The sequence below is a fragment of the Canis lupus genome, chromosome 17, assembly GCF_048164855.1.
Source record: "Canis lupus baileyi chromosome 17, mCanLup2.hap1, whole genome shotgun sequence".
NCBI classification, from domain to species: Eukaryota; Metazoa; Chordata; class Mammalia; order Carnivora; family Canidae; genus Canis; species Canis lupus.
In genome coordinates, this window is record NC_132854.1 from 15984819 (window position 1) to 16010531 (window position 25713).

A 25713-nucleotide genomic window follows, 5' to 3' on the forward strand; every position below is an offset into this window, starting at 1 on the left:
AAGCTCTAATCACTCTGTCTGGGCCTTTTTTCAGGACTATGTTTGCAGGGACCAGGATGAGGCAACATTTTCCAATCAATACAATGCCAGGGTTTTTTGTTTTTGTTTCTTATGGTGGGGGGTGGGGGTGTAGAGGATCTTAAGCAGGGTCCATGCCCAGCAAGGAGCCAAAGGTGAGGCTCAATCTCATGACCCTGAGATGATGACCTGAGCCGAAATCAAGAGTCTGATGCTCAACCAATTGAGCCACCCAGGCATCCCCACGGTGTCAGTTATAAAAGAGATAAATTTCCCAACTCTGATATTCCTTGGAGGCTCCCTGAATCTCACTGCACATGTAACATCTATCTAGTTCCACCATGGACTATACCTACTGCCCCCATGGACTTAGGAGTTTTGTGTAATCAATGCCAACCAACAGGAAGCTCATGATATTTGCTGTACTATATAGAACAAAGTGCTTCATTTCTGACCTAGAAGTTTCATGGGCTCTGCAGCCTTTATGAAGCAGTAACAGGTTAACTAGTTAGTTTGTAAGTAAAGTAAAATATCAGACTCTTCATAGTCCTTGACATACACTTTCCAGAGAATTGGTTATTTAATTTAAATTGTTGTATTTACATAAAGGATTTTTTTGCAATAGTACTTTATTTTTTTTAAGATTTTATTTATTTATTCATGAGAGACACACACACACACACACACACAGAGAGAGAGAGAGAGAGAGAGGCAGAGACATAGGCAGAGGGAGAAGCAGGCTTTATGCAGGGATCCCGATGTAGGACTCGATCCTGGGATTCCAGGGTTATGCCCTGAGCCAAAGCCAAATGCTCAACTGCTGAGCCACCCAGGTGTCCCTGCAGTAGTACTTTATTGTCCTGTTAATGTCTGCAGAGTCTGATACCTCCTCTTTCATGACTGATATTAGTAATTCATGTCACCCCTTTTTTCCCTTTGTCAATTTTGCTAGAGGCTTATTGATTTTATTGATCTTTTCCAAGAACCAGTTTTGGTGTAGTTGATTTTCTCCATGGATTTCTGTGATCAAGTTCAATTGATAGCCACTTTTTATTATTTTCTTCTTCCTGGTGCTTTGGGTTTACTTTTATTTCCTTTTAGTTCTCCTAAGTTAAAAGCTTAGATTATTTATTCAAGACTTTTCTTCTTCTTATAAACATTTTTTTAAAGATTAAAAAATTTTTTTTAAAGATTTTATTTATTTGAGATAGACAGAGAGCACAAGCAGTGGGAATGGCAGAGGGAGAGGGACAAGCAGACTTCCTGCTCAGTGGAGAGCCTGATGCAGGGCTCCATGCTAGGACTCTGAGATCATGACCTGAGCCAAAATCAGACACTTAACCAATTGAGTCATCCAGGCACCCCAAATATTTTATTTTGAAGTAATCTCTACATCCAACGTGGGGCTTGTATTTACAACCTTGAGATCAAGAGTTGTATACTCTATTGACTGAGCCAGCCAAGTGCCCCTCTTTATAAGCATTTAATGCCACAAATTTATTCCTAAGAAATATTTTTCCTTCCATATATTTTGATACAGTATACTTTCATTTTGTCTGTTCAAAATATATTTAGTAAGCCAAGTTAATTTAAAAGTGTCAATTTTTCAAGTGTTTGTAGATTTTCCAGTTATCTTTTTGTTACTGGTTATGATCAGAGAGCATATTTGCATAATTTCAGGTTTTTTTAGATTTGTTATGGTATGTTCCAGGTTGTGGTCTATCTTGATGAATGGTCCGTGTATAACCTGAAAAGACTATATTTTGCTGCTGCTGGGGTGAATACTCTATAAATTTCAAATAGATCCCATTGATGGTGTTTTACAGTTCTATATTTTAGCTAATTTTTTACTAGTTCTATTGATGACTGAGAAAAATGAGTGTTTAAGTCCCCAATTACAAATATGGGTTTGTCTATTTCTCCTTTCAATTTTGTCAGTGTTTTGTTGTATGTATTTTGAAGATCTGCTGTTTGGTGTCTACATTTAAGATAGTGAGGTCTTGGGAGGCCTGGGTGGCTCAGTGGTTGAGTGTCTGCCTTCAGCTCAAGGTGTGATCCTGGAGTAATGGGTTGGAGTCCCACATCGGGCTCCCTGCATGGAGCCTGCTTCTCCCTCTGCCTGTCTCTGCCTCTCTCTCTCTGTGTGTCTCTCATGAATAAATAAATAAATAAATAAATAAATAAATAAATAAATAAATACATAAAATCTTAAAAAAAAAAAGATTGTGAGGTCTTCTTGGTGAATCAACTCTTTTCTCTTTCCATCCTTTGTTTATTCCTGGTAACTTTCATTACTCTAAAGTGTACTTTGATATTACTATAGTCATTCTAGCTTCATTTGATTATTGTTTGCACAGGTATTTCTTTCCTGTCATTTTATTTTAACATTATATTTACATTTATTTTTTATTTTTATTTTTTTAAATTTTTATTTATTTATGATAGTCACACACAGAGAGAGAGAGAGAGGCAGAGACACAGGCAGAGGGAGAAGCAGGCTCCATGCACCGGGAGCCTGACGTGGGATTCGATCCTGGGTCTCCAGGATCACGCCCTGGGCCAAAGGCAGGCGCTAAACCGCTGTGCCACCAGGGATCCCTATATTTACATTTAAATGAATTTCTTGTAGATGGCATACAATTGGGATATTAAAAAATCTATTCTGGGGCACCTGAGTGGCTCAGTGGGTTAAGTGTTTGCCTTTAGCTCAGGTCATGATCCCAAGGTCCTGGGGTCCCTGCTGAGCAGGGAGCCTATTTCTCTTCTTCCTCTGCCTGTCACTTGGCCTACTTGTGCTCTCTTTCTGTGTCAAATATATAAGATGTTTAAAAAAATAACAAAAATAAAAAATCTGACAATCTCTGTTTCTTAATTGGTATATTTAGAACATTTACATTTAGTATAACTATTGATATGTTTGGATTTGGGTCTATCATTTTATTGTTTTCTGCTTATTTTTCTGTTTTTAATTCCTCTGTTTCCCATGTCCTCTCTTCTTCTGGGTTACTTTACTTGAACATTTTTTTAGCATTCCATTTCAATTTTCATATTGTAATTTTACAAAACACACATATACATATAATTGTTGCTCTAGGGATCACAATATGTGTATTTAACTTTTCAAAGTCTACTTGGAATCACATTATGGAGAATGTAGACATCTTACTGCCATGTTACCAAAACTAACACAGTTTTGAAGATACTAGCAGTAAGAGGGTAAAAATGAGAGGTAAAAAAGGTAAAGAGGAGAATAAATATGATCACTATATGCAGGTGACACAATTGTTTGCCTAGAAAATACAAGAGAACCAACTAGAAAATTATTACAACTGTTAGGAGAATTCAGTTAGATTGGGAGCAAAATCAAAATACAGAAATGGACCATCTTCATGTGTAAAATAACATCCATTTGCAAGATACAATGAAAGAAAACACTAACATATCAAGAGGGTATCATCAAGTGCACAAGGTCTATATAAAGAAGTCCTTAAAAACTGATTGACGCATGTTCACATTAAAGAAATAGAAAGGTATTTCATATCAGTCTCTTGGATCACTATGAAAGCAACCACAGGTTCACAGTTAATGAAATGCTTTGCTAAGGAGCCAAAAAGATGAGCAACCATTTGTGGGATTAATATCCAACATGTTAAGGAAATCAAATCTCTCTAAATTGATATAGAAATTTAATTCATTGCACTAAAAATAGTAAACAAGATTTTTCTTTCAAAAATTGAAAAGATTCTAAAGTTCATATGATAAAACTGGTAGGTATAATTATAAAATAAAAAAGACCAAGAGCACTGACGGGTAAGGCTCCCTTTAAGACAATATGGCATATTTTAAAGCTACAATAACTAAAATAGTGTGGTTCTAGATGATGAATCAAACAGTTCACTGGAGCAGCCTTAAGTCCAGTTCTATGTGTGATGCAGGTAGAACACAGAAGCCATAAAAAGGTTGATAATTCCACCTGTATTAAACAAAAGTCCTACAAGCTCACCTGAGCTTCAGTGTCTGTGGAGTTTTTTTTTTTTTTTTTTGGTTTCATTACATAGGCATGACCAACTGGAATCACTGGCCACAAGGCTGAACTTAATCTCCAATCCCTCTTCCCTCCCCAGAGGTCAGGCCAGTATCACTTTGGCTCAAAGACCCAACTCTCTAATCACATGGTTGGTCTTTCTGGTGTGGCTAGTCTTCATCTTGAGTCATCTCATGAGCATAAACTATCAGGTTCCACCATGAATAACAAAGACACTTGGTGCACTCAAGAAACTCCAAGGATCTACATCCTGGGAAGCTGGGGTGGGGGGAGGGTGTACCCCACTGTGGCACTGGGAAGAGAGAAGAGAGCCAGGCAAATTTTTTATTCCAAGTGTTTAAGAAGCTACCTATACTAGCTAAAGAGTGGAAACCAACACTTTCCAGTGACAGAGAACTAATAAAAAAAATTAAAATACCACCTATATAATGGGGTTCTATGCAACCAATGAAAAAAATGGGACAATTCTGTAGATAGGGATATGGAATAAATTGCTGAATGTACAAAACATTGTGTATGGTATACTATAATTGGTGTTTCATACATATGTGTGTTTATACATACATGAAGCCATCCAGAAGAATAAACAAGAAACTGATAGCAGAGGTTGGATCCAGGGAAGGGAAATGAATGGCTTAAAGAACTTTTTACCCTTTTCAACCTTCTGATTTTTGCACAACATGCGTATATAACCTGTTTAATGAGAAAACATCACCAAGTACTTGCACATTTCTCTAAGGATACTGAACATAATGTATCTTAATCTTTGATTATGAAGAGCCATTGTCAAAAGTTATATTGAACAATAAAGCTCTAAGAGTCTAATCAGGCACACAGGGCTGTTTTCATCCACATTAAATGACTTCAGGCTCCTGTGATATGAGTATCATTTTTACTTTTTCTGACTTCTCCCAGCCACTTATCACTACTGATGACCTTCTTCCTCTAGTTGACTTAAACTTCTTTTACTTCTTAGCTATAGCAGCTAAGAAATAAGGCACATGGTCCCAATACTATTTATAGAGGGAACTGCCTCTTTAACAACTTGAGGAAGTCTCCCCTAATTGGTGAGTTTTAGAGATTAGACTTCATAGCAACTACTTGACTACTCAAGATTTTTACACATTCTTGGTTCCATGTAATTGAATAAAGAACAGGCAAGGCATTATTTTAAGTCATTAAGGGAGGTCCTATGATTTAATTAATGCTATATTGCTAAGTATGTGTCTGAAACTTTTTCAAAGTAGCTTTCATTCATTAATTCAAAAAATATTTTTGAGTATCTAGTGTGCACCAGGGAATGCTCAAGGTGCTAGGGATACAGCAATGAACGATATAGACAATGTCCAAACTCCCTTAGAATTTACATTCTAACTGGGGAGACAACAGGCAGAGATAAAGTAGGTTAAGTATTCTAACAAGAAAAGGGGAAACATGATGGAGCATTTAGGACAGGGTAGCAGCATTAGGATACCTATCAGCATCTGGTCAGAGAAGAACTATTAGGATATCACTAACACACACACATGCCATTTTTAATATATAAAATATTTGTAATAGGGATCATAGGAGGCTGTTCTTTTGCGTCAGGCAGGTGGGAAAGGAAGATGGGTATGAAGTGGGGGAAGCGAAAACAGTATACTAGAACCTGCTAGGATGAGTAAAACCCATGGGTATTCGTGCCAGTCTCTCACTGTTTCCAATCCTCCAACTTCAATGATGGGGCTGTGCTGCAGAACCTGGCACCCTCTGTCACAGAGTGAAACACACACCTGGCTAGAGTCAGGAGAAAATAAAGGAGGTGATCCAGCAGGAGCTGCTGTTCCTATGTGCCTGGTTGTTGGCCCACAGACCAAAAATATAAGCCAGCAGATAAGCAATAATGTGAGTGAGCTGCAACAATGTGTGCCCTGCTCGGACCTTTCAATTATAAAAAGAAATCTGGATCTGGCTACTTAACTTATACCTTCTGAATCTTGCACCACAAACCTCTTGTACCCACACTATCCTAAAATTATGTAGGGAGAATTAAGAGGAACGTATCCTCAGCTTAGCCACATTGGCACCATATAAAGCCACTACAGATGGCCAGAGGTCTCTGAAAGATATTTGATCTGAGAACCTGGAGGGTAAGGAAGATTCAGCCACACAGCCATGCCAAGATTTGGAAGAGAGTATTCCAGGCAGAAGAAATAGCTACTGCAAAGCCCTGAGGCAGTGATATAAATGAGATATTTTTTAATGATGAGGCTGGAGTATGGTGAGAGGAAGAGTGGTATGAAATGAGATCATAGATAGAGGCAGGGACCGGATCACGTGGGGCCTTCTAGAACATGGTAATGAGCATGGATCACTTTTTTCTAAGTGCAGTGGGAAGCAAATGGAGTTTTTAACAAGCCAGTAGTAGTTTGATCTGATTTCTATTTTTAAACTTTATTTTAAAATAATTTCAAACTTAAAAAGAGGCATACGATTAGCACAAAGAATTCCATCATCCAACTGATTTCCCTTCACTTTGCAGAGAAAGGGCTTTGGTGGGCAGGGCCATTCCTTTCTAGGACTCTTCTAGGTCTCCTGGTATCCTATATAAACGACACTCCTTGAGGACAATGTCCATGATGCCCTGGGAATTGTGCTGCCCAAGTAGTGGAAGCTGAAATATTTCTTGGAGAACTACTTCAAGGAGTTCAGGACAGTGTGCTTTCATGGTAGTTTTCAGATTTCACAGGAAAACCAGTCTTGTTATTTGTCTCAATTCTTGACTTTATGTTGGTACAAAAAACAGTATTACCTCTTCAGATTTAGTCTCAACTTGATTGGTCACCGCATTACTTCGCAAAAACAGAAAACCTCACAGATTTGACACCACTGAAGCTATTTAAAGAGAATGTTACACAGATAATTTCAGATTTCCTAAGAACTTCCAGAGAATAGGCACAGTCTCCTAAGGGAAACATATTGAAGGGCCACCGTTCATAATGGTGTGTGAAGTCTCTACATTACTGTTGGCCTTAGACTTATTTATCCTGTAGTTTCAATAGACTTGGCTTACAAGTTGAGACCACAGAAAACCTTCCTAAAACAAGCTCTTCTGCCTGGATTCTCTTCCTCTAGCTGAAAGCCAAGGTTCAAATATTGAAATGTGCTGAGGTGCACACTTGCTTATCTATGCAAGTTCATTTCTGACTTCAGTACAAATCCAGGTTTAACATTACAATCAACAGCTAAAATTAGCTACCGATAGCCAGGCATTTTCACTAAAAACATACACACCTAATAGGTGCTCATTAAATTATGAGGGTAAAAAGCAGAAAAACTAAAGAGAAGCTGATGCCTTTAGAGAAATCATTTATTCTCTCTTATGCTCAGTTGAAGGGGAGCTCTGCTAGCGCAGCAGGGCTCAGTGACAACAGTGAGTGCCTGGCACACAGCAGACATTCAGTTAAGGAGGAGCTAATATTATTACATGTGTCATAAAAGTAAGTATCTTCTATAGCTTCTTAGAGAAGAAACAAAATGCTTCTGAAAAAAAAGAAAAAGAAAGAAGCCTGGACACAAACAACCATTTGTCTTCTTTAAGAAAAAAAATTGTAAAAATTAATTGTAAAAAAGCATGATCTGAAAGAAAAGTAGAAAAGTTTTGATCTTTAATGAGAGTTTACAGTATATACTTATCCTTCCATGCTCTGTGCTACAGAGCTCTGTGTAAACATTCACCGAGAGAAGAGTGGGTGCTGTGCCGCGACTTACAGACTAAATTTTCAGCTCTGATTACTAAATTCATGAACAATGTTTTATATGCTATATGTTAAGTATTAACCATTTTCCTTCATTTAACAATGGCTCTTGAATAACAAAATAAATTATCAACAAATTCAATCATAAAATAAAAAATAATTAAAGTAAAAAAAAAAGACCTGTCAGAGTTTCATATATACAAGCACAGTAACACATTTCATATATCTGGATTGCAGTTTCTATGTTCTTTGTATAGGTAACAGAAAAATTATTTCCTCTCTACTGGTACAAGTTCACAAAGCTTATGAAAGGCTTCCCCTTTTTTGATTCTGCTTAATTAACTGCACCTCAGTTGAACAGGACAGACAGCACCAGGGTTATGAATGAGACGTGGTAAAAGAAAAGGTCATGACCACACAGCAGATCACGAAGAGCTAAAATACATTTCCAACTTCCTAGTGGTAACCTGTAGCCCTCATTTATTAAATAATTTACAGAGAACTGTTAGAAAGATGATCTAATGAGCCAGGTGACCTCTGTCACTTGTCAGTTTGCTACTTGCAAACATAGATATTTGCCTCTAACATGAAACAGAACACTGTTCAATTCCAATGAGACCAGGTGTAAGGTAAGAATGAGGACAAAGTCACAGGTACTTTAAAGTTAGGCTGTGTCGTTTTAACTATTTAATTAAAAACTTTAATTACCAGGTCAGTGCACCATTTCTTGCTTAAAAATGTAATACCTTTGGAAGTAGATAAAAAGTATTTGAAAAGGAAATAAGCCAGATGTAAAACTAAAAAGGCCTGAACAGCATGACACCCAACAGAAACAGAATAATTTCCAATCAGTGACTACTAATGGGAACACTCATTTTATACACCAGGTATTGACAACCATTTAGCAATTCTTTAAACAGGCACTTGATAGAGTATTTCATAGCTAGCATACTCAATACTGGGGCATCACATACACAAAAAAATATGGCTTTATTACAAAGGATTCAAGATGGCAACTACTTAGAATCCAGTGCCAACAAGGATTATAACAAATCCAGTGAGTATTTTGTTTTTCAATTATTCATAGAAAATTTAATCCTGATTAAGTATCCTTGGGCAGGAATTCATGGGTAGTTGATGACTGAAACCAACATTTATGTGAAATGCTTCTGTTAATTTAATCTGTGTATACGGCTTAATTATGATTGGGGATTCAATGTAAGAAATGAATTATATCAGGATTAAAATTTTAGTACCATATCACATAGTACGTTTCCCTTCTTTCTTTTTAAACATGTAACCCTGCTTGTCCCTTCACCTAAGTGCTCAGATTTTAAAAGTCTTTGTAAGGAACAACCCATATAATGTATCTAAGCTTTATTTTTCATAAACTATTTGTCAAAAACCCTTTGCTAACCAAGCCAGAACCTGAACTAGAGCCAAAGGGATAGAAGAAAATGGAGAAGAACCCCACACCAAATAAACAAAAACTTATTCATTCATTCAGCTATAAATATATTTTATATTCACATTCTTAAGTAATTTCATTTTCAATTCCTTTAAACTCCAATGTGAAATGCATTTTCCTTAAAGCATAAAAAGCAGTTTTTAATCAGTGTATTACACTGATTTTGTAATTGGAGTTTGTTTAGATATGTATAAGCAAGTAATCATTTAACTGATTACTTTTCATAAGACTATCAAACCTGAGTTAACTATTGATATAAGATGAGGCATTACAACAAAGTGGTGAATCTCTTACCAAAATATCATATAATTCTTTTTATATTAATTTCCACAGATAAATTGCATAAATCACCCTATAACAACACACTTTCTTGAAAGTTTATTAAGCATATTTCAAAACATTTCATTTGTTACCTTTTTTCAGTTTGATACTGCTTAAATGCAGTTGTATAAATAACATGCTCTGCCTTCTTTGTTCAATTTTTCATACCAAAAGTATGAAAAAAAAAGTCACTGTATTTGGATCCTTATTGCACTCTTAAATCAATTGTTTTCTTTAAAGAAAATCAAGTATCAGAAGTGAGGCCGACTTTTGTGTCCAGATGATATGGTCAGTGGTAGTGTTACCGAAGAAAGTGAAGAAACTTCCCAGTATAGACTGTGGGAAAGAAAGAGTCTGTAGAGAATAACCATGGAAACAGACTGGCAAAGGATAACACCTATTGTGATAACCTGAAAAGAAAAGAAAGGGAATGCTTTTACGGCATGTAAACACAGAGAAATTATATTCAGTTCATCACGAACCCCCATACTTCCCGTTTATGTACGCATACATCACCTACTCTACCCTCCATCTTTGACATAGGTACATTTTATCAAAGAAGTTTTCAATAGGAAAATGTGACTAATGTTCAGAACTGTAACTGTTCAAAGGCAAAATTTATCTAACAGTTAATTCACAGACTCCAAAATAAGACACATTCAATTTGCTACCGCATTCTCTCCTCAGGGTGCACACCGTAGGCAGAAAGTGGTAAGAAAAATCAGGTTCCTGGCTAATCTGGTAAGAGGAATAAAGCATGCCCCACCTGAATCCTGAAGAGTGTTCTAAGGGCATTTCAAAGATCCTCAAGTTGCTTCCTTATTTTTGTAGACTATCTTCCTATCTAATTACCCTTTGCAAATACCTCAGGCTCGAGACATTTGTGTGTTCAAGGCCACACTGCACGGCTTGGAAAAGGGACCTAGCAGAACACAATGAGTTGATGGAGCCATTTACCTAAGAAGGCAAGTATCAACACTCTAGTCTGCAGTCTGGTAAAGCAACTAGACTGAGTTTTCATGAATCTACTTTGATTCTTAACCACTGCATAGTAAAAAATTTTAATCAATTGCTCTTAACATAGGTGGATTATGAATTGTCTAATTTTTAAAACAGTATTATGAAATAGGCTGAAATAATAAAAGTGATTTTCATCATTTTTTAATTAACTAGAATTAAACATTTTTCTTCCATATTTTAAAGTTCCTGTTCATATGCTCACCAGTTCAATTATTTTGTTTCAAAGTATGGTTTTAAAGAACTTAGAAAACCTCTAAAGAGATAAATAGGCCTTTTCTACTTTAATAATTTTCCAATAAACACTATAAAAAACTACAGTGATCATGTGTATTACTTACCTTATCTCTTTGGTAGTCACTAAAAATGATAGAGATACATGCAAGACCTGGATGGCATAAAAACCACAAGATACAGCCCTGAAACAAATGACAAATAAGCCAAATGAGTTTGGCTATATCTTTATTTCCAGAATGTGCCAGATAAAAAACATCACTAGCATATTTAGGAGGTCCTGATTGACCTCAATTGGTCTTTAGAAGTTCTATCTAATAAAATATAAAAATAAACTTGCTATTGCTATGATAATATTTCGTTTCTAATCAAATGCATATTTTAAATTTTGTATTCGGAATCTCTTATAAAGACACATTAATATACTCATTGTTAAATGACATTATATATTAAACATGAAAATACATTAATATAAGTAACAATAATTGAGAAAAAGTACAAATGTATAATATTCCTATAAAAAGAAAAACTAATAAAGATGTTCATTCACATTTGCATGTAGAGATTCACAAAGAAATTCTGTAAGAATACCCAAAACACTGACTACTAGTGGTGGCGTGTTTGTGGGTTAGTACAGAAGAGTGGAACTGAGTAAATAAGAATGAGAAACTTTAACATTATGCTTTTCAAGCATTTCTTTTCTATTTTTCCAAGAACAGAAATGTATTTTCTATTCCAAAACTAAAAATGAAGTAAAGTATTAAGTTAATAAATAGTAGTTATTGAGATGCTCAGTATAATAAACATAAGAAAATAAAAACAAGATGTAAAAAAATGTGCTGTTTGTGTAAATATGGAAGGAAATACATAGGAATATTAAAAATTCTCTGGGAGGATAAGTTGGTAGTAAATAGCAGTGATTATATGAGGAAATAATAACTGAGTAGATGGGAGAGAGATAAAAAATACTTTTGCTTCTCTTTAAATACTTTCAGATGTTTGAACCCATTTAAAAATTAAATTAAGGCATATAAAAATTTTTTTAAGTTCAAGAAAAAAGTTTGGTCCAGTTTTAAACACAGAAAAAAGAGGAAATTTAGTTTTAAAACATCTTAAATATATATTAACTTTCCAAACAATAAACCCCCCCATCCCTGTAAAAAATTCAAAAACTAAAAAGCATTTTCTTGCCTCTTTGGTACTCAGAAAGCTGAAGTGGGTTCCTGGGGCTGCAGGAGCAGCTTTAAGGAGCTGAACTCTGGGGATGAGGAACCTGGCCCTCCCTCCACAGCCACCCTGGGATGCTGAGCACTGTGCGCTTTGCCGGCTGGCAGGATGGGGGGGTACTGACTAACAGCTTATCTGAATGCTCTTCTGCATTGCCAGGATGAAGGTGTATGAATTCTTTCAATCTGACAGAAAAATACAACCTTCTAGGAAGGCAGGTTCCTGCAATGTTACTGCTCCAAATTCTCTCCTTATTTTTTCCTTCATTAAATGGGTAGAGAACAAAATCAAATTTGCTTTCAGATCTGACTCGTGTAAGGACATAGAAAAGAGGAATAAAGTAAATGTGATCTCATGCGGAGGCAGTGAAATGGCTGAAACAGCCTCCTGCTTCATCTGCTTATGCTGAAAGAAAGCTCCTCATGATTAGAAAACACTGCATAACTGACAGTAACAGTTCATAACTACTACGTGTTTTCTTGAGAAATGTAAACTGTATTCTAACTTAATTTTTAAAAAACTCTGATACTACAGAAAAAAATGTGAAATTCCTACTGATAAAGAAATTACGACCCAGGCAAAATTGACCTAAGATTACATGGAAACTACTATTGCACAGGTTCTGTAAAATGGAATACAAAATCTTATCTCATAGGTTGTACAGATTAGAGGAGCTGAAATACAAAAAGGGCACAGCTTAGTGCTTTGGCACATAATAACAGCTTAACCAACATTAGTACAAGGTTGCTTAACCACCCAAAAAAAGCAGAACAAAGTTGATAATCAGAAGAAGCTATTTTCTACCCAAACCCATACTTTGGCGAACGTGATGTAAAACTCTCTTTTTAGAGTGCTTCTCTCCACTGTGACGATCTGGTACAGTCCGCAGCCTAACGACAATGCTAGGCAAATCCTTAAAATGATTAGCAAGATCCCTGCTAAGTTGTGATGTGAATGGTAGCTGTGAGGATTGGTATCTTCAAACTGCTCCCAAAGTAGCAAAATGCTCTGCAAAATACAACATCACATTGAAAGAAAAAAAATCTGTCTACTCATGATAAGTACTTTGTCAACTATTTTCAAACATCCCCTTAAAGAGTATATGAATATTCCTAAGAGGTTCTAAGATTTACCAGACTATAAAGATTGTTAACTAATAAAGCGCAGGCATCAAGCATAATAGACTTATCTTCCCTAATATACTAAACTAGAGAAAAGGGATTCTTATAAAATAATACAAAAGATAAAAAATGCAATTGCCATCATGATTCAAGTAAGACATCTTTAAGGATGAAACTAAGTTGAAAATGTTAAGAGAACAAACCCGAACTTTTTCTAAATCTTTCTTCCCTTAGCACCCTATCGGGAATCAAACTGCCCTGTATTCGGGCCCATTATCTCAGGATAACTTTGAAATATCTCACTATCTTCTGTAATCCAGAAGTGACCAAGTCAGAATTGTTGATTTCAGATGTCACTATTTTTCCATGGTAACCTCCCAGGGTAAAGGAGTGTATGTGTGTGTGTGTGTGTGTGTGTGTGTGTGTGTGAGAGAGAGAGAGAGAGAGAGTGTGTGTGTGTGTGTAATATATATATATATATATTTTGTTGAGAGAATGAGCAGTATGCACACACAAGCAGTGGGGATGGGCAGAGCAAGAGGAAAAGAAGCCCCAGGCAGGTTTGGCACCAGGCATGAGCCCAGTGGGTGGCTCAAACCCAGGACTCCAAGATCATGACCTGAGCTGAAATCATGAGTTGGACCCCTAACTGACTGAACCATCTGGGTGCCCTAAAAGAGAGTATATTTTTGATATTCACTATGAGCATCCAGGTTATTCATGAATAACCAGCATAGGTACTCATCCTTTTCTTGACTTTTTCCCCCATATTGTTACTATTACAATAAAAAGCTCAACAATTCCTTATTAGCTGTTCTGTTTATGGCTATTGAGTAGAAATACTTTCCTTCCACCTTTTCCAAAAGTCAATCACAAATTACTACAATGTTTTTTGCCATCACACATGTCAGTAGCTCTGTTTCCTTCATTAGCCAAGTCAGCCCTCAGAACTGTCTTCAGTGGCTTCCAAAGAATTAATGATCAAAACTCAGTTATTAAATCCAATTCTCAGGGAATCCCTGGGTGGCTCAGTGCTTTAGTGCCTGCCTTCGGCCCAGGGTGTGGTCCTGGAGACCAGGGATTGGGTCCCACATCAGGCTCCCTGCATGGAGCCTGCTTCTCCCTCTGCCTGTGTCTCTGCCTCTGTCTCTCTCCTCTGTGTCCTTCATGAATAAATAAATAAAATCTTTTTTAAAAAAATCCAATTCTCAGGCATTATGGGGTTTGTCAGCAATCCCTTCCTCTTCTTACTCTCAAATCTTCTATCCTGGTCTTACTCCTACTACCATGATTGACAGGTGAACTCCTCTGTCATCCTGTACACATGCATTTCCTTCTTAGGCTGAATATTTGCTTTCCAACACTAAAATGTTACTTCTTCACTCCCCCAAATTATTATATCCATATGATTTCTTAACCTGTAATTCTAAATTTAAGTTTTGTAATAAGTAAGTGCTATTAAAGAACTACTGTCTCCTGGTATCTATGTGGGGTGAAGGATATGTTAACTAGCCTGATTTTGGTGACCATTTCATAATGTGGACATATATCAAAACATGAAGTTGTACATCTTAAATACATATAACTTCTATTTCTTAATTATACCTCCAATAAAGCCAAAACAATCCCTATAACTTCCCATGACTCACATTTTTACATATTCAAATTCCACATTTTTCAGTTATGTATATTAACATGTGGCCTGTGGGATACATGTATGTATTTATGTCGCCTCATTCACCTCGTCTGGGTGGTTGCTGAGGTCCAGGGCCACATTTCACGTCTTCTTCACAAGTGCTTAAATAAACTCTAGCGTAGTGTCATCATCTCAGTTCTCAATTTATATTTGTCTATGATAATGGGTTAAAATTATAATGGAATAATGAAAATTAGATTTAAAAAAGCTATTTATTGAGAAATGAGAATTTAACCCAATATTAACACTACTTTCCAGAAGCCCTGGATCAAAAACATTAAGTTGGTAGAATCTTGCCCTTATTTTAATCACTTGTAATTCAGTTGTCATTAGCCCTTCATTCTAAAGCCTTAGGAAGCCATTATTTGCTATCTAAACATCACCACCTGTGATATGATCTAACTCAGTCATGAAATTCAACATACCCATTTCACTTAGCATCTACTATACTCAATAAATATCATGCGTATAAAGATGAATAAAGCACAGGACTTATCACTTCACTAATGAATTTTTCACTTTATTTAATGCATTAAAACTCAGATTATAATGTTCTTTGCAGAGCCCAAGTGTATATTTCATTTTCATCTACAGCCAATGATGAATTTTTGTTTATACCTTCCTTTATAATTTTTATAGAATCCATTGCACATAGGCATATGGAGATCCTAGAATAAAAGAAAATAAACAAAAAAGGGCTAAGAAGACTAAATTTTCTAAAAGACTAAATTTGTCTTGTATTTGTTTTCAAAAACTAGATCCCTTTCTTTCTCATTCTATATTTTGCTTTATTGTTAATCTCAGATATTCACTTGAATTCCTTCATGTATATAAAGTAATAGAACTGGCCCTAAAAATCCTTGCCCATGGATGAATCTCAAATTCATTGACTCAGCCATGTAAAATGTTGAGTACTTACTATGTGTTAGAAAATATGATAGAAAGCTATTAAGTAGGAAATGAGAATCTATCCTAATATTAAGCATTCTTCACGTTTTTAAATAAGCTGATTGAAAGCTCAAATTCATGTAAGTAATAACTAAATTCTGCAATCTACACATATTAGCATTCAGAAGATTACAAGTTATTTGATCTATCACTCTTTAAATTCACACTTTAAATGACAAATTCCTCATGGGTGTCAAGTTTCACTTTTGAAATGAGGTCTGTTCAAGTTTGGATTTTTGCATATTGCCAAGTATAAACACTGAGTATCAATACTCACCTGTGTTATGACAATGAATACAGCAATGCCAGTGGATGCAGGAGTAGAATCCCACTGGAGAGGTCTGCTTTGAGACTTCTTCATTCTGACTATTGTCCAGCCCATGCATAGACTCAGAAGCAGGTATAACATTTGAATTTGGGAAGCAATGTCAAAAACTAATGGGAAATGAGAACAAAAGTCAACCAAGTTTTTACAATACAAAGGATTTGGTCCTTTTTGCATTGAGAATGTAATTATTTTTTAAGCACAAAAATATAGGCATTTTCAAAGAGAAGTTGATAAAATTCAATAACAAAAGATATTCTTGTAGAACTCTAAAATTAAAATTTTGCCATTAGGTTTGTAAACATTTCTGAAAATAGAACAACGGCAATACTCTATATGTATCTTTATTAAGACCAACTTTAAATCTCTGTTTCCCATTTTTCTTAGCTTTTCTAACTACATAATACTGTTCTCTGACTGCTTATTAACTGACTGCTTATTAAAATAAACACATTTTAAATGTAACTTCTGCAATATGGAGAATACTAGTACCTTTATTTCTGAGTTGTTAATTTTTTAGATAGCTGAACTATATCATGTGAGCTTATTTTCTAAAACTATTAATAAGAAATAGCATGACAATAAAACACAATGGCTGTTGTAACATTCAATGATGTTGGCTTTAGTGTTAGTCCCGAAGACAAACGAAATGCTTCATGCATTAGTGTGATGTGCCACCAGGTGGCCATCACTGACACTGCAGGGAAAGACTGCTCCTTTCAAAAAGGAAGCAAGGAGACCACCTGCATTCAGTCTCGTGCTTGGAGAAAACAATGCATTTTTATTTTGGAAATTAGTATTTATTGACTCAAAAAGATGATCACTTTCTCATCCTAGGGTATTTTGATGTGGATTTTGGAATAAACATGATCAGAATGCACCAAACGAAACTTTCTTCAAATCGCCAGCCATACTTAGACGTCTACAACTTTTACTTCCATATTTATATAAAGATATTCTTGCAGAAACAGGTAAAACTAGCTGTACTATATTAAAAAGTTACAAGCTGAAAACCTATTAACGATACACCCTTTCAGATATATTTTGATCATTTTCTCCCTACTCTGGATATTCTACATTTATGCTCATATATTTGTTATAGCGAATTCCAATAATGAACTGTCACTATATTTGAATAGTACAAAATGTCATGGCCTTTCAGATCAAGCACAATTTTCTCTCATCACAGATTTTAAATGTCTGTGATGTCAATTACTTTTATTTAACATCTCACGAATACATATTCCGTTACTGGAAGAAGTCAGGCAAAGGAATATTCCTGCATAAGTTGCTAATTAGCAAAAACAAATACCTGAGCCCTGATGTTCTGGCTCATTTTTTTGTATAGTAGGTGTGAAGCACATATTAACAGAATGCCAATATGTAAGCATTAGGTAGAACACTGCTTATCTGACACTGAAAGATAACTGTAGATAAAATAACAGGCCACATAAAAATCCTATTCTGTTTGATTTTATTAAGAATCTTGACATTTTATTTTTATTTTTTTTGAAATTCAGTTATTTTTTTTATTTTTTACTTATTTATTTATGATAGTCACAGAGAGAGAGAGAGAGAGAGAGGCAGAGACACAGGCAGAGGGAGAAGCAGGCTCCATGCACTGGGAGCCTGATGTGGGATTCAATCCCGGGTCTCCAGGATCACGCCCTGGGCCAAAGGCAGGCGCTAAACCGCTGCGCCACCCAGGGATCCCAAGAATCTTGACATTTTATTTTATTTTATTTTATTTATTTATTTTTTTAATTTTTATTTATTTATGATAGTCACAGAGAGAGAGAGAGAGAGAGAGAGAGGCAGAGACACAGGCAGAGGGAGAAGCAGGCTCCATGCACCGGGAGCCCGATGTGGGATTCGATCCCGGGTCTCCAGGATCACGCCCTGGGCCAAAGGCAGGCGCCAAACTGCTGCGCCACCCAGGGATCCCGAATCTTGACATTTTAATCATTTAATCAAATCTGTTGTCTGAATACCAACATTTAGTAACATTTATAGTAGTTTAATAAAAAGAAAAAACTTTGCTTTTTAAACCTACAGTGAAGATGCCAGCCTAAAACACTATTTTGGGGATCCCTGGGTGGCGCAGCGGTTTGGCGCCTGCCTTTGGCCCAGGGCGCGATCCTGGAGACCCGGGATCGAATCCCACATCGGGCTCCTGGTGCATGGAGCCTGCTTCTCCCTCTGCCTGTGTCTCTGCCTCTCTCTCTCTCTCTCTCTCTCTCTCTCTCTCTCTGTGACTATCATAAATAAATAAAAAAAATAAATAAAATAAAATAAAATAAAACACTATTTTGTATACAGCAGACACAAAACTTCAAAAGTCCTTGATTTCAGTGATAGCTTCCACTCATGCGTTTTTGTGCGCTTTGCAACTTCTAAAATGCATAAGCTAAATTATTTCTCAGGTTCCATTCAGCTTTAAAATTCTATGGTTCTATTAAACATCCTGAGTCACCTAAGAGACAAGAGCAGGAGAAACCAGAGCTCCCAAAAATGTTCAAAAAAGAGAAGCAACTCTTCTTCGTGTCCAAGAGATGACCAGTATGTGTCCTCTTCAGCAGGAAAACAAAGTTTCTAGAAGGTTTAGAATCTTAGGCAGCAAGATGAGGAAAATCGGTTCTGTGATTACTACAAGATTACCATGAGCTACCCTATTAAAGAAAGATGAGACTATGAGAGAATTACGGAAATATTTTAAAAAGTAAATCCTAGAATGGTTGCATATTCAGAATTTGCTTTTTTTTTTTTAAACAGAATCTTTTGACTTTTATTTTATTTTATTTTTTTTAATTTATGATAGTCACACACAGAGAGAGAGAGAGGCAGAGACACAGGCAGAGGGAGAAGCAGGCTCCATGCACCGGGAGCCCAACATGGGATTCAATCCCGGGTCTCCAGGATAGCACCCTGGGCCAAAGGCAGGCGCCAAACCACTGCACCACCCAGGGATCCCAAGAATTTGCTTTTTTACAGCAAATCTTGACTATTTTTCTGGGACTGAGAATGGCATTCTAGATTGTGGGAACTTTTAAATATTTTTCCTATCATGCTTAGTTGAAAAATTACTTCATAAAATTCCTTGTATAAATAAAAGAACAAAGCTGTGAGGTCAATTCAATTACAGGTATACTCTCTGACTCTGGATCAGAAAATAGGAAAAGTCAAAAAAAGGGATGAAAGGAGGAAAACAACCTTCAGCTTTAGGATCAGAAAACTTGAGTCTGAGTTTTGTCTCTACCCCTCAGAACTACTGACATTTGGAAATGTGCTTCCTGCCAATGAGCCCAGATTCTTTATGTGCAAGATAGGTGTAAATGTCTCTACTTCATCAAGTTTTTATTGAGATAAACAGAGAATGCATATAAACATGCTCCAAAAACAATGATGAATTACACACATGACCTATTATCAAGAAGAAACTATACAGGACAGATGGGAACTAAATCTGTAACCCTCTTTTCAGTGGGGCTGAATTCTAACCAACCCTGGATAGAAAAATTCTATCAGGACAAAAAATAATTGACAAAAAAGAAAAACAAAACAGAGGCAAATAGCAAATTTATGTTTCAAAAAATATACCTTAGAAAGATACTCACATTCTGCCAAACTTCCCATAAAAGGTATTCCTATTCCATCTTTGGAGTAACTGAGGAATTGAAGAGAAGACTATTAGTGTAAATTACAAATGCGAAGAGATGGTTCATAATCAAAGGCAGCATAATTTGGGGGAACTAATTAGGATTAATTAGATGTAATGGTGAACACAGTTTTAGAGGTTTCAAGTTACCTGGAGAAATGAATGTAATTAGCTAAAGCTGAGCTGGCTTGCAGCAGCAGTGCAGTTGTCAGAACCTTTAGGATCACGTGCATGGGCCCTCCTTTCTTGATAGCCTGCCACAATGACTGAGCATAAATGCAAGCAAGCACAAAGTACACCAGGACTAGGAGGAAAAAGAACTCATGTAACCCTGTGAAGAGAAGAAAGGAGTTTGCTTCAGTACAACAAAGCCAGTAATAGTGTGGGGTGGCTTTTAAATCTTCCTGACAATATATTTCTAAAACTGTTTTTTTTTTAACTGGAGTCATAGCTTTCACTTATGTATGGAAAAAGAAGGAAATTATTAAAATGTAAACAATTTTTTACTTTGGGATAAAGGTTTAAATATAAGAAGGCAGATTAAACTAAAGTAGGTAAAGTCAATCTCTATAAAAGGATCCTTAGGCAATAAGCCTGAAGACTAACCATAAGAAAATTGTAAATTAAAACAAGGATGTTAGCATTCAGTCAGACAGACTTTTTACCCCCAAAGTGGATTACTTTAGTATGAAATTTAGGAACAGATTTTGTCAACAATAGCTTAATATACCCTGACAATGGTTCTCAAAGTGCAATCTCCAGACTAGCAGCATCAATAGGGAACTTGTTAGAAATAGAAATGCACATTCTTGGGCTTCATCCCAGATCTACTATATCAGAAATTCTGGGAGAGGGGACCAGCAAGCTGTGTTTTAATAAGCCCATCAGGTGATTCTGATACAAAAACACAGCTCTGGAATATACCACTATCTTACATTTCCAGTGGAACAAAGTTTCAAAATACGTTATGACTGCAGTCCCCTTCTGAAGTAAACTGTCTGCAGCTCTTGTCAAAGAGGAAATTCTATGGTGACCATGAGACTCCATCCCACAGTTGGCTAAAACTGTAATACTTGACCAAATGGCCACCAACCCAAAGACTAGCTGCTGGCCACCAGAATAATTTGGTTCTCAAAGATAAGTCAGGCTAATCAGTCTCTCAGGAAATCAAACCATAAAACATGGAAAGAACTAGGCAGCAGAAATTGAGGTTGAAAGGAGCTGACATTGAAGTCAAATCAGGCCACAGTGAAATAAATATTCTGAGTAAGCAGAAATATCAAACAAGCAAAGGGAGCTGGTTGGTAAAGACAAAAACAGAGTAAACGAGCAGACTTTATATTAAAAACGGTGCCAGTTGTTAAGCAGCCTCTAGTTCCTACCAACAGCTTTCCAGTACAGTCTTCATGCATCCCAAGATTTGCATCCCTTTTTCTGCATCACCTGAATCTTTTGACTGTGTCTTCATTTCTCAGAAATATCAGAAAATTTTTATCATAACCTAGAGGAGTAGCTTTGAGTTTAACATCTTACTTACACTGACTTAGTTACATCTAAAACTAGTTCCAAATATTAAGATTTCATATTGTATCTAAATACCACTGGAGTATAATGATGGTGGCTGTGAACAGAGCTGTCTCTACTGAATCTGTGGATGAACAGCCTAAACTGCAATCATTTCCATCCAATCATGAAGCTGAATCTGCTCCAGTTTACCATTTGAGGTAAACTCTAATCAGTGGGCAGAGAAGGGAGTATTAATTTTGAAAAAGCAATCTAGAAGATACAAATAGTAGAAAAGCAGTCAATAAACAGTTCAATCTCAATCATATTTTTGCAATGGTTAGGGGGAAAAAAGGAGATAAGTAGTATTTCAGCCACTGGGTGTCTCTCCTGCTCTACATATATAAATGTTCACTTCCCTCATTCAGGTGAAAAAGCATGTTTAGATTTCAGGAAGAGAAGATCAAATAACTCAAGAGGCATAATTTCTTTTTAAACTCCTTACATAGGCAGCATTCCAGCTCTAGAAATAATGGGACAATAAGCCTGGGATTGTTATAGTAATGGAACAAGACAGAAAATACGCTAAATGTATTAACACTGTGGGTCAGTAAAATTCTTCATGCAATTCTGTCTTTTGAATCTCAGCTTTTATTTTTCCTTCTTAGTACAAAGAATTAAATATGGCATTCTTTTTGTTTTATTTACTCATAGTACTTTACAGAGTATCTATTACAAGATAAAGTTTCACACTCCATCCGTTACAAATCCACCATGAAAAGAAAATCCTCAGACTATTTACTGAGTAATCAGAATAACATAGGAGGAAGGTACTTTTGAAAAGAAGACATCTGTTAGTAGCAAAAAAATGTTTTAGGAATAATCAAGATTAAATGTACCTTCCAGAAAAGCTAACATTATAACCAACAAATTATTTCCTTCAGATAATGTATTAAATAACCTGCACTAGCTCAAGACATTTGTGTCTTGTACTTTGTTCATTTACTATTTTTACCTTGATCCTACCCAAAAGATAGTCTAAAGATAAAATGTGGATTCTGCACTCACTGTTCTTTTAAATAAATTCCCTCTAGAAAAAAAAAAAGTCCGTTTTTTTTCTTTTCAGTGATCAATTTTACTTTTGTCCTGTTACCATCCATCATAAGAAAACAATCTATATTTGTTCACTGTGAAATTAAATTCTAATTTTTAGATAAGTGGGTACTAAGTATTAAATTTCACCTATACACAAAAGAAGAATACTGTTAAATGAGCACGCACCAGGTGGCAAACACATATGTTATAAGGAAATGTGTAGATTTTAAGGCAAGCTTAATGGGAAAAAGCACTGGCAAAATTCAGCAGGAAGAAAACTTACAGGAAAGCTTCAAAAAACTCCGCTCCAGCTAAATGATGGGAGATGGGAGAAAAGAGGGTAAAGGAGACAGTCACTGGGTCATGGGTGCAGCACTGGAACACTCCCACCTACCCCAATGTCCATGCCACCCTCAAGAGTTTCAAGATATATCCTAATTAGTCTAAACTCATCACAGAAATTCCAACACCCCTGCCAATAAGGGGTATGCCTAACCCTTTACTCACAAATTCGTCTACCCTTATCTTCCTTCTGACACTTTCACTTACATTTCTCTTATGATGTTGTAGAGCAAGGGCACGTGACCCAGTTTTGACAGGGAAATCTGATGAGGAAGCTTCTAAGAAAGGTTTCCTTGCTCTCAAAAAAGAGATACTGAATTTTGTCATTATCTAGATTCAATGCCCACAAAGTGAACTGCAGTTAACTTTGGACATGAGGGAGCTAGCCTAAGGACAAAGCTGACAGAAGATAGGAGGGTACAGAGATGCTAAATAAACCACCGTGAAGAAGCCTCAGAAATTCTTGTTATATAAGATAATTTCCTTATTGTCTATACTACATGCATTAAAGTTTTCTATTACTTTAAAGCAAAAGCATTCCAACATGTTACCAGAGCCAATATCTGGAATCTTAAAAACAATGAGATAGCAGATGTGACAGAGAATAATATTCTGATGAAAACCAGACTACTTTGGATGATAATACTTTAATTCTCAGGATTCTGACTACTTATTTTGGTTTCTAACAAGAGCACAACTATAGTCAATGAAGGTTCTAATTTTTTAAAAAAGATTTTATTTATTTATTCATGAGAGAGAGAGAGAAAGAGAGAGAGAGAGCGGCAGAGACACAGGCAGAGGGAGAAGCAGGCTCCATGCAGGGAGCCTCATGTGGGATTCCATCCCGGGTCTCCAGGATCACACCCTGGGCTGAAGGCAGGTGCTAAACTGCTGAGCCACCCGGGCTGCCCAGATTCTAATTTTTTTAAGAAGCAGTTTTACTTTATTCTACCTTAAAATATAATATTCCTATGTAGTATTTTGTCAAGTAGCATCATCCTTGCCTTAGTTTTTTTTTTTAAACCTAGACCAATCTATAAAATATGAGATTAACTGCAGTCTAATAGATACAAAATACATAATTTGTTTGAAAGAAAGCAAATTATAAAATCTAACCAGAATAACATGTAACATTAATTGCAGCTACCCACACCAAGTTATTCTAATTCAAACTCCTTAGACATACGGCTTAATAGTCAATTCTCAGTAAAAACCATAGTAAATCAATTTTCCCTACTCAGGGCAGAAAATTAGACAAATGAGCAGAAGTTTCTAAAATGAACTGGGATTATTTCTTGGAAAGAAATTCCAAACCTGAGGCTACGTAAGTAGGAAGAATCCTTCTCAAGGCTCTACTGTAAAACCAATATGATACCAACCAATGTGGGACATGGACTTTTATTTTTTTACTTTTAAAAGATTTTATTTATTTATTCATGAGAGCACAGAAAGAGGCAGAGACATAGGCAGAGGGAGAAGCAGGCTCCCTGCGGGGAGCCCAATGTGGAACTTGATCCCAGCACTCCAGGATCACACCCTGGGCCAAAGGCAGACACTCAACCACTGAGGCACCCAGGCATCCCGGGACATGGACTTTAAGATCATTGGTTCTGCACATTAGAATCAACTTGGAGCTTTGACAAAGCTCAGTTGCCTGGCTTTCACTCCAAAACCAAATCTTTCTAAGTCTCAGGGGGTAGACATTTGTATTTTTTTTTAAAGTTCTCCAGATGTACAGTGATGGGTTGAGGACCACTGATTTATTACACTTTGATGTAGAATTAATCATATTTTAAGGGTTTTATACATTTTAATCAATAAGATGATGTGAGTCCCTAGAAATTAAGCCAGCCACATAACAACTTTGAATACTTTTAAGTACTGCTGGTACTTGTTAATAATCAATCCCCACAGATTAACCTTGCACTGAATCATGCTTAATGAAAATCCATACTATAGTGAGGTTTTGCCCCTCATTTAAATGTTTGTTGGTGATATGACCAATGTAACTTTCTCCATTCTAGTATAAGACAGATTTCAGACATAAACATAAACATCAAATCAAACTCAGTCTTGGAGAAGGTAGCTCAGAGTCAGGACTAGTTGAATGAGAATGGTTCATGTGAACCCTAAGAAAAAGCTAAGCATTCAGGATGTTGGAAAAAACACCGGAAGATATGGACAAGGTTCAGGGTGAGCCAGGGCAAGTATGGCTGACATTCAGTGGCCCAAAGGTGGCAGAGGCCACAAATGTGACCACTCTGTGGCCTACAGTCAATGTTCAGATGTGTAATCAGGAATGAGGAAAGAGACCATAAATGAAAGCCTGGATAAGGAAGCAAAACAATCACTATAGGATCTAGTAGAATCTCAAGCATCCACAAAATAAATAAAATAACCTCTTTTTTTTTTAAAGATTTTATTTTATTTATTCACGATAGACATAGAGAGAGAGAGAGGCAGAGATATAGGCAGAGGGAGAAGCAGGCTCCATGCCAGGAGCCTGACGCGGGACTCGATCCCGGGACTCCAGGATCGTGCCCTGGGCAAAAGGCAGGTGCCAAACCACTGAGCCACCCAGGGATCCCCATAAAATAACCTCTTGAGCTACAGGCAAATTGCCAGGAAGGCAACAGGTGAAAGAGCTTTTGGATTAAACTACACCATAGGCTGTATAGTTTGCACATAAAGTGACTGTAGCAGAGCATTCAGGGACTGCTGAGTCTTTACCAGTCCTAAAAATAACTGTCACATGAAATAATAAAGACTTATGGTTAAAAGGGACTTCACAAGCAAATTAGTCTCTATCCAATGCTATCCAATGTCTATCCAATGCTATCAGTAGACCTGGGTTTCATCTGTCTATCCAATGCTATCAGTAGACTAGGTTTCATCAATGCCTTTCCAAACTACAGAAGATAAATGTCAAAGTTTATAAAGATAAAAAAATGGGGCACCTGG

At 36.4% G+C, this 25713-nt stretch overlaps 1 protein-coding gene across 1 annotated transcript in view; it reads right to left on the reverse strand.

Annotated features, from left to right (window-relative positions):
- Positions 1-9631: 9631 nt before the first annotated feature.
- GPR180 (G protein-coupled receptor 180) overlaps positions 9632-25713 on the reverse strand; it is a 29187-nt gene continuing 13105 nt past the window's right edge. Inside the window, exons 4-9 of the mRNA XM_072782617.1 lie at positions 19963-20143; positions 19772-19821; positions 16110-16267; positions 12884-13075; positions 10948-11025; positions 9632-9999 (exon numbers count right to left, since the gene is read on the reverse strand). Coding sequence (XP_072638718.1) covers positions 9841-9999; positions 10948-11025; positions 12884-13075; positions 16110-16267; positions 19772-19821; positions 19963-20143 — 818 coding nt within the window. The 3' untranslated portion in view covers positions 9632-9840. The remainder of the gene's footprint in view (positions 10000-10947; positions 11026-12883; positions 13076-16109; positions 16268-19771; positions 19822-19962; positions 20144-25713) is intronic.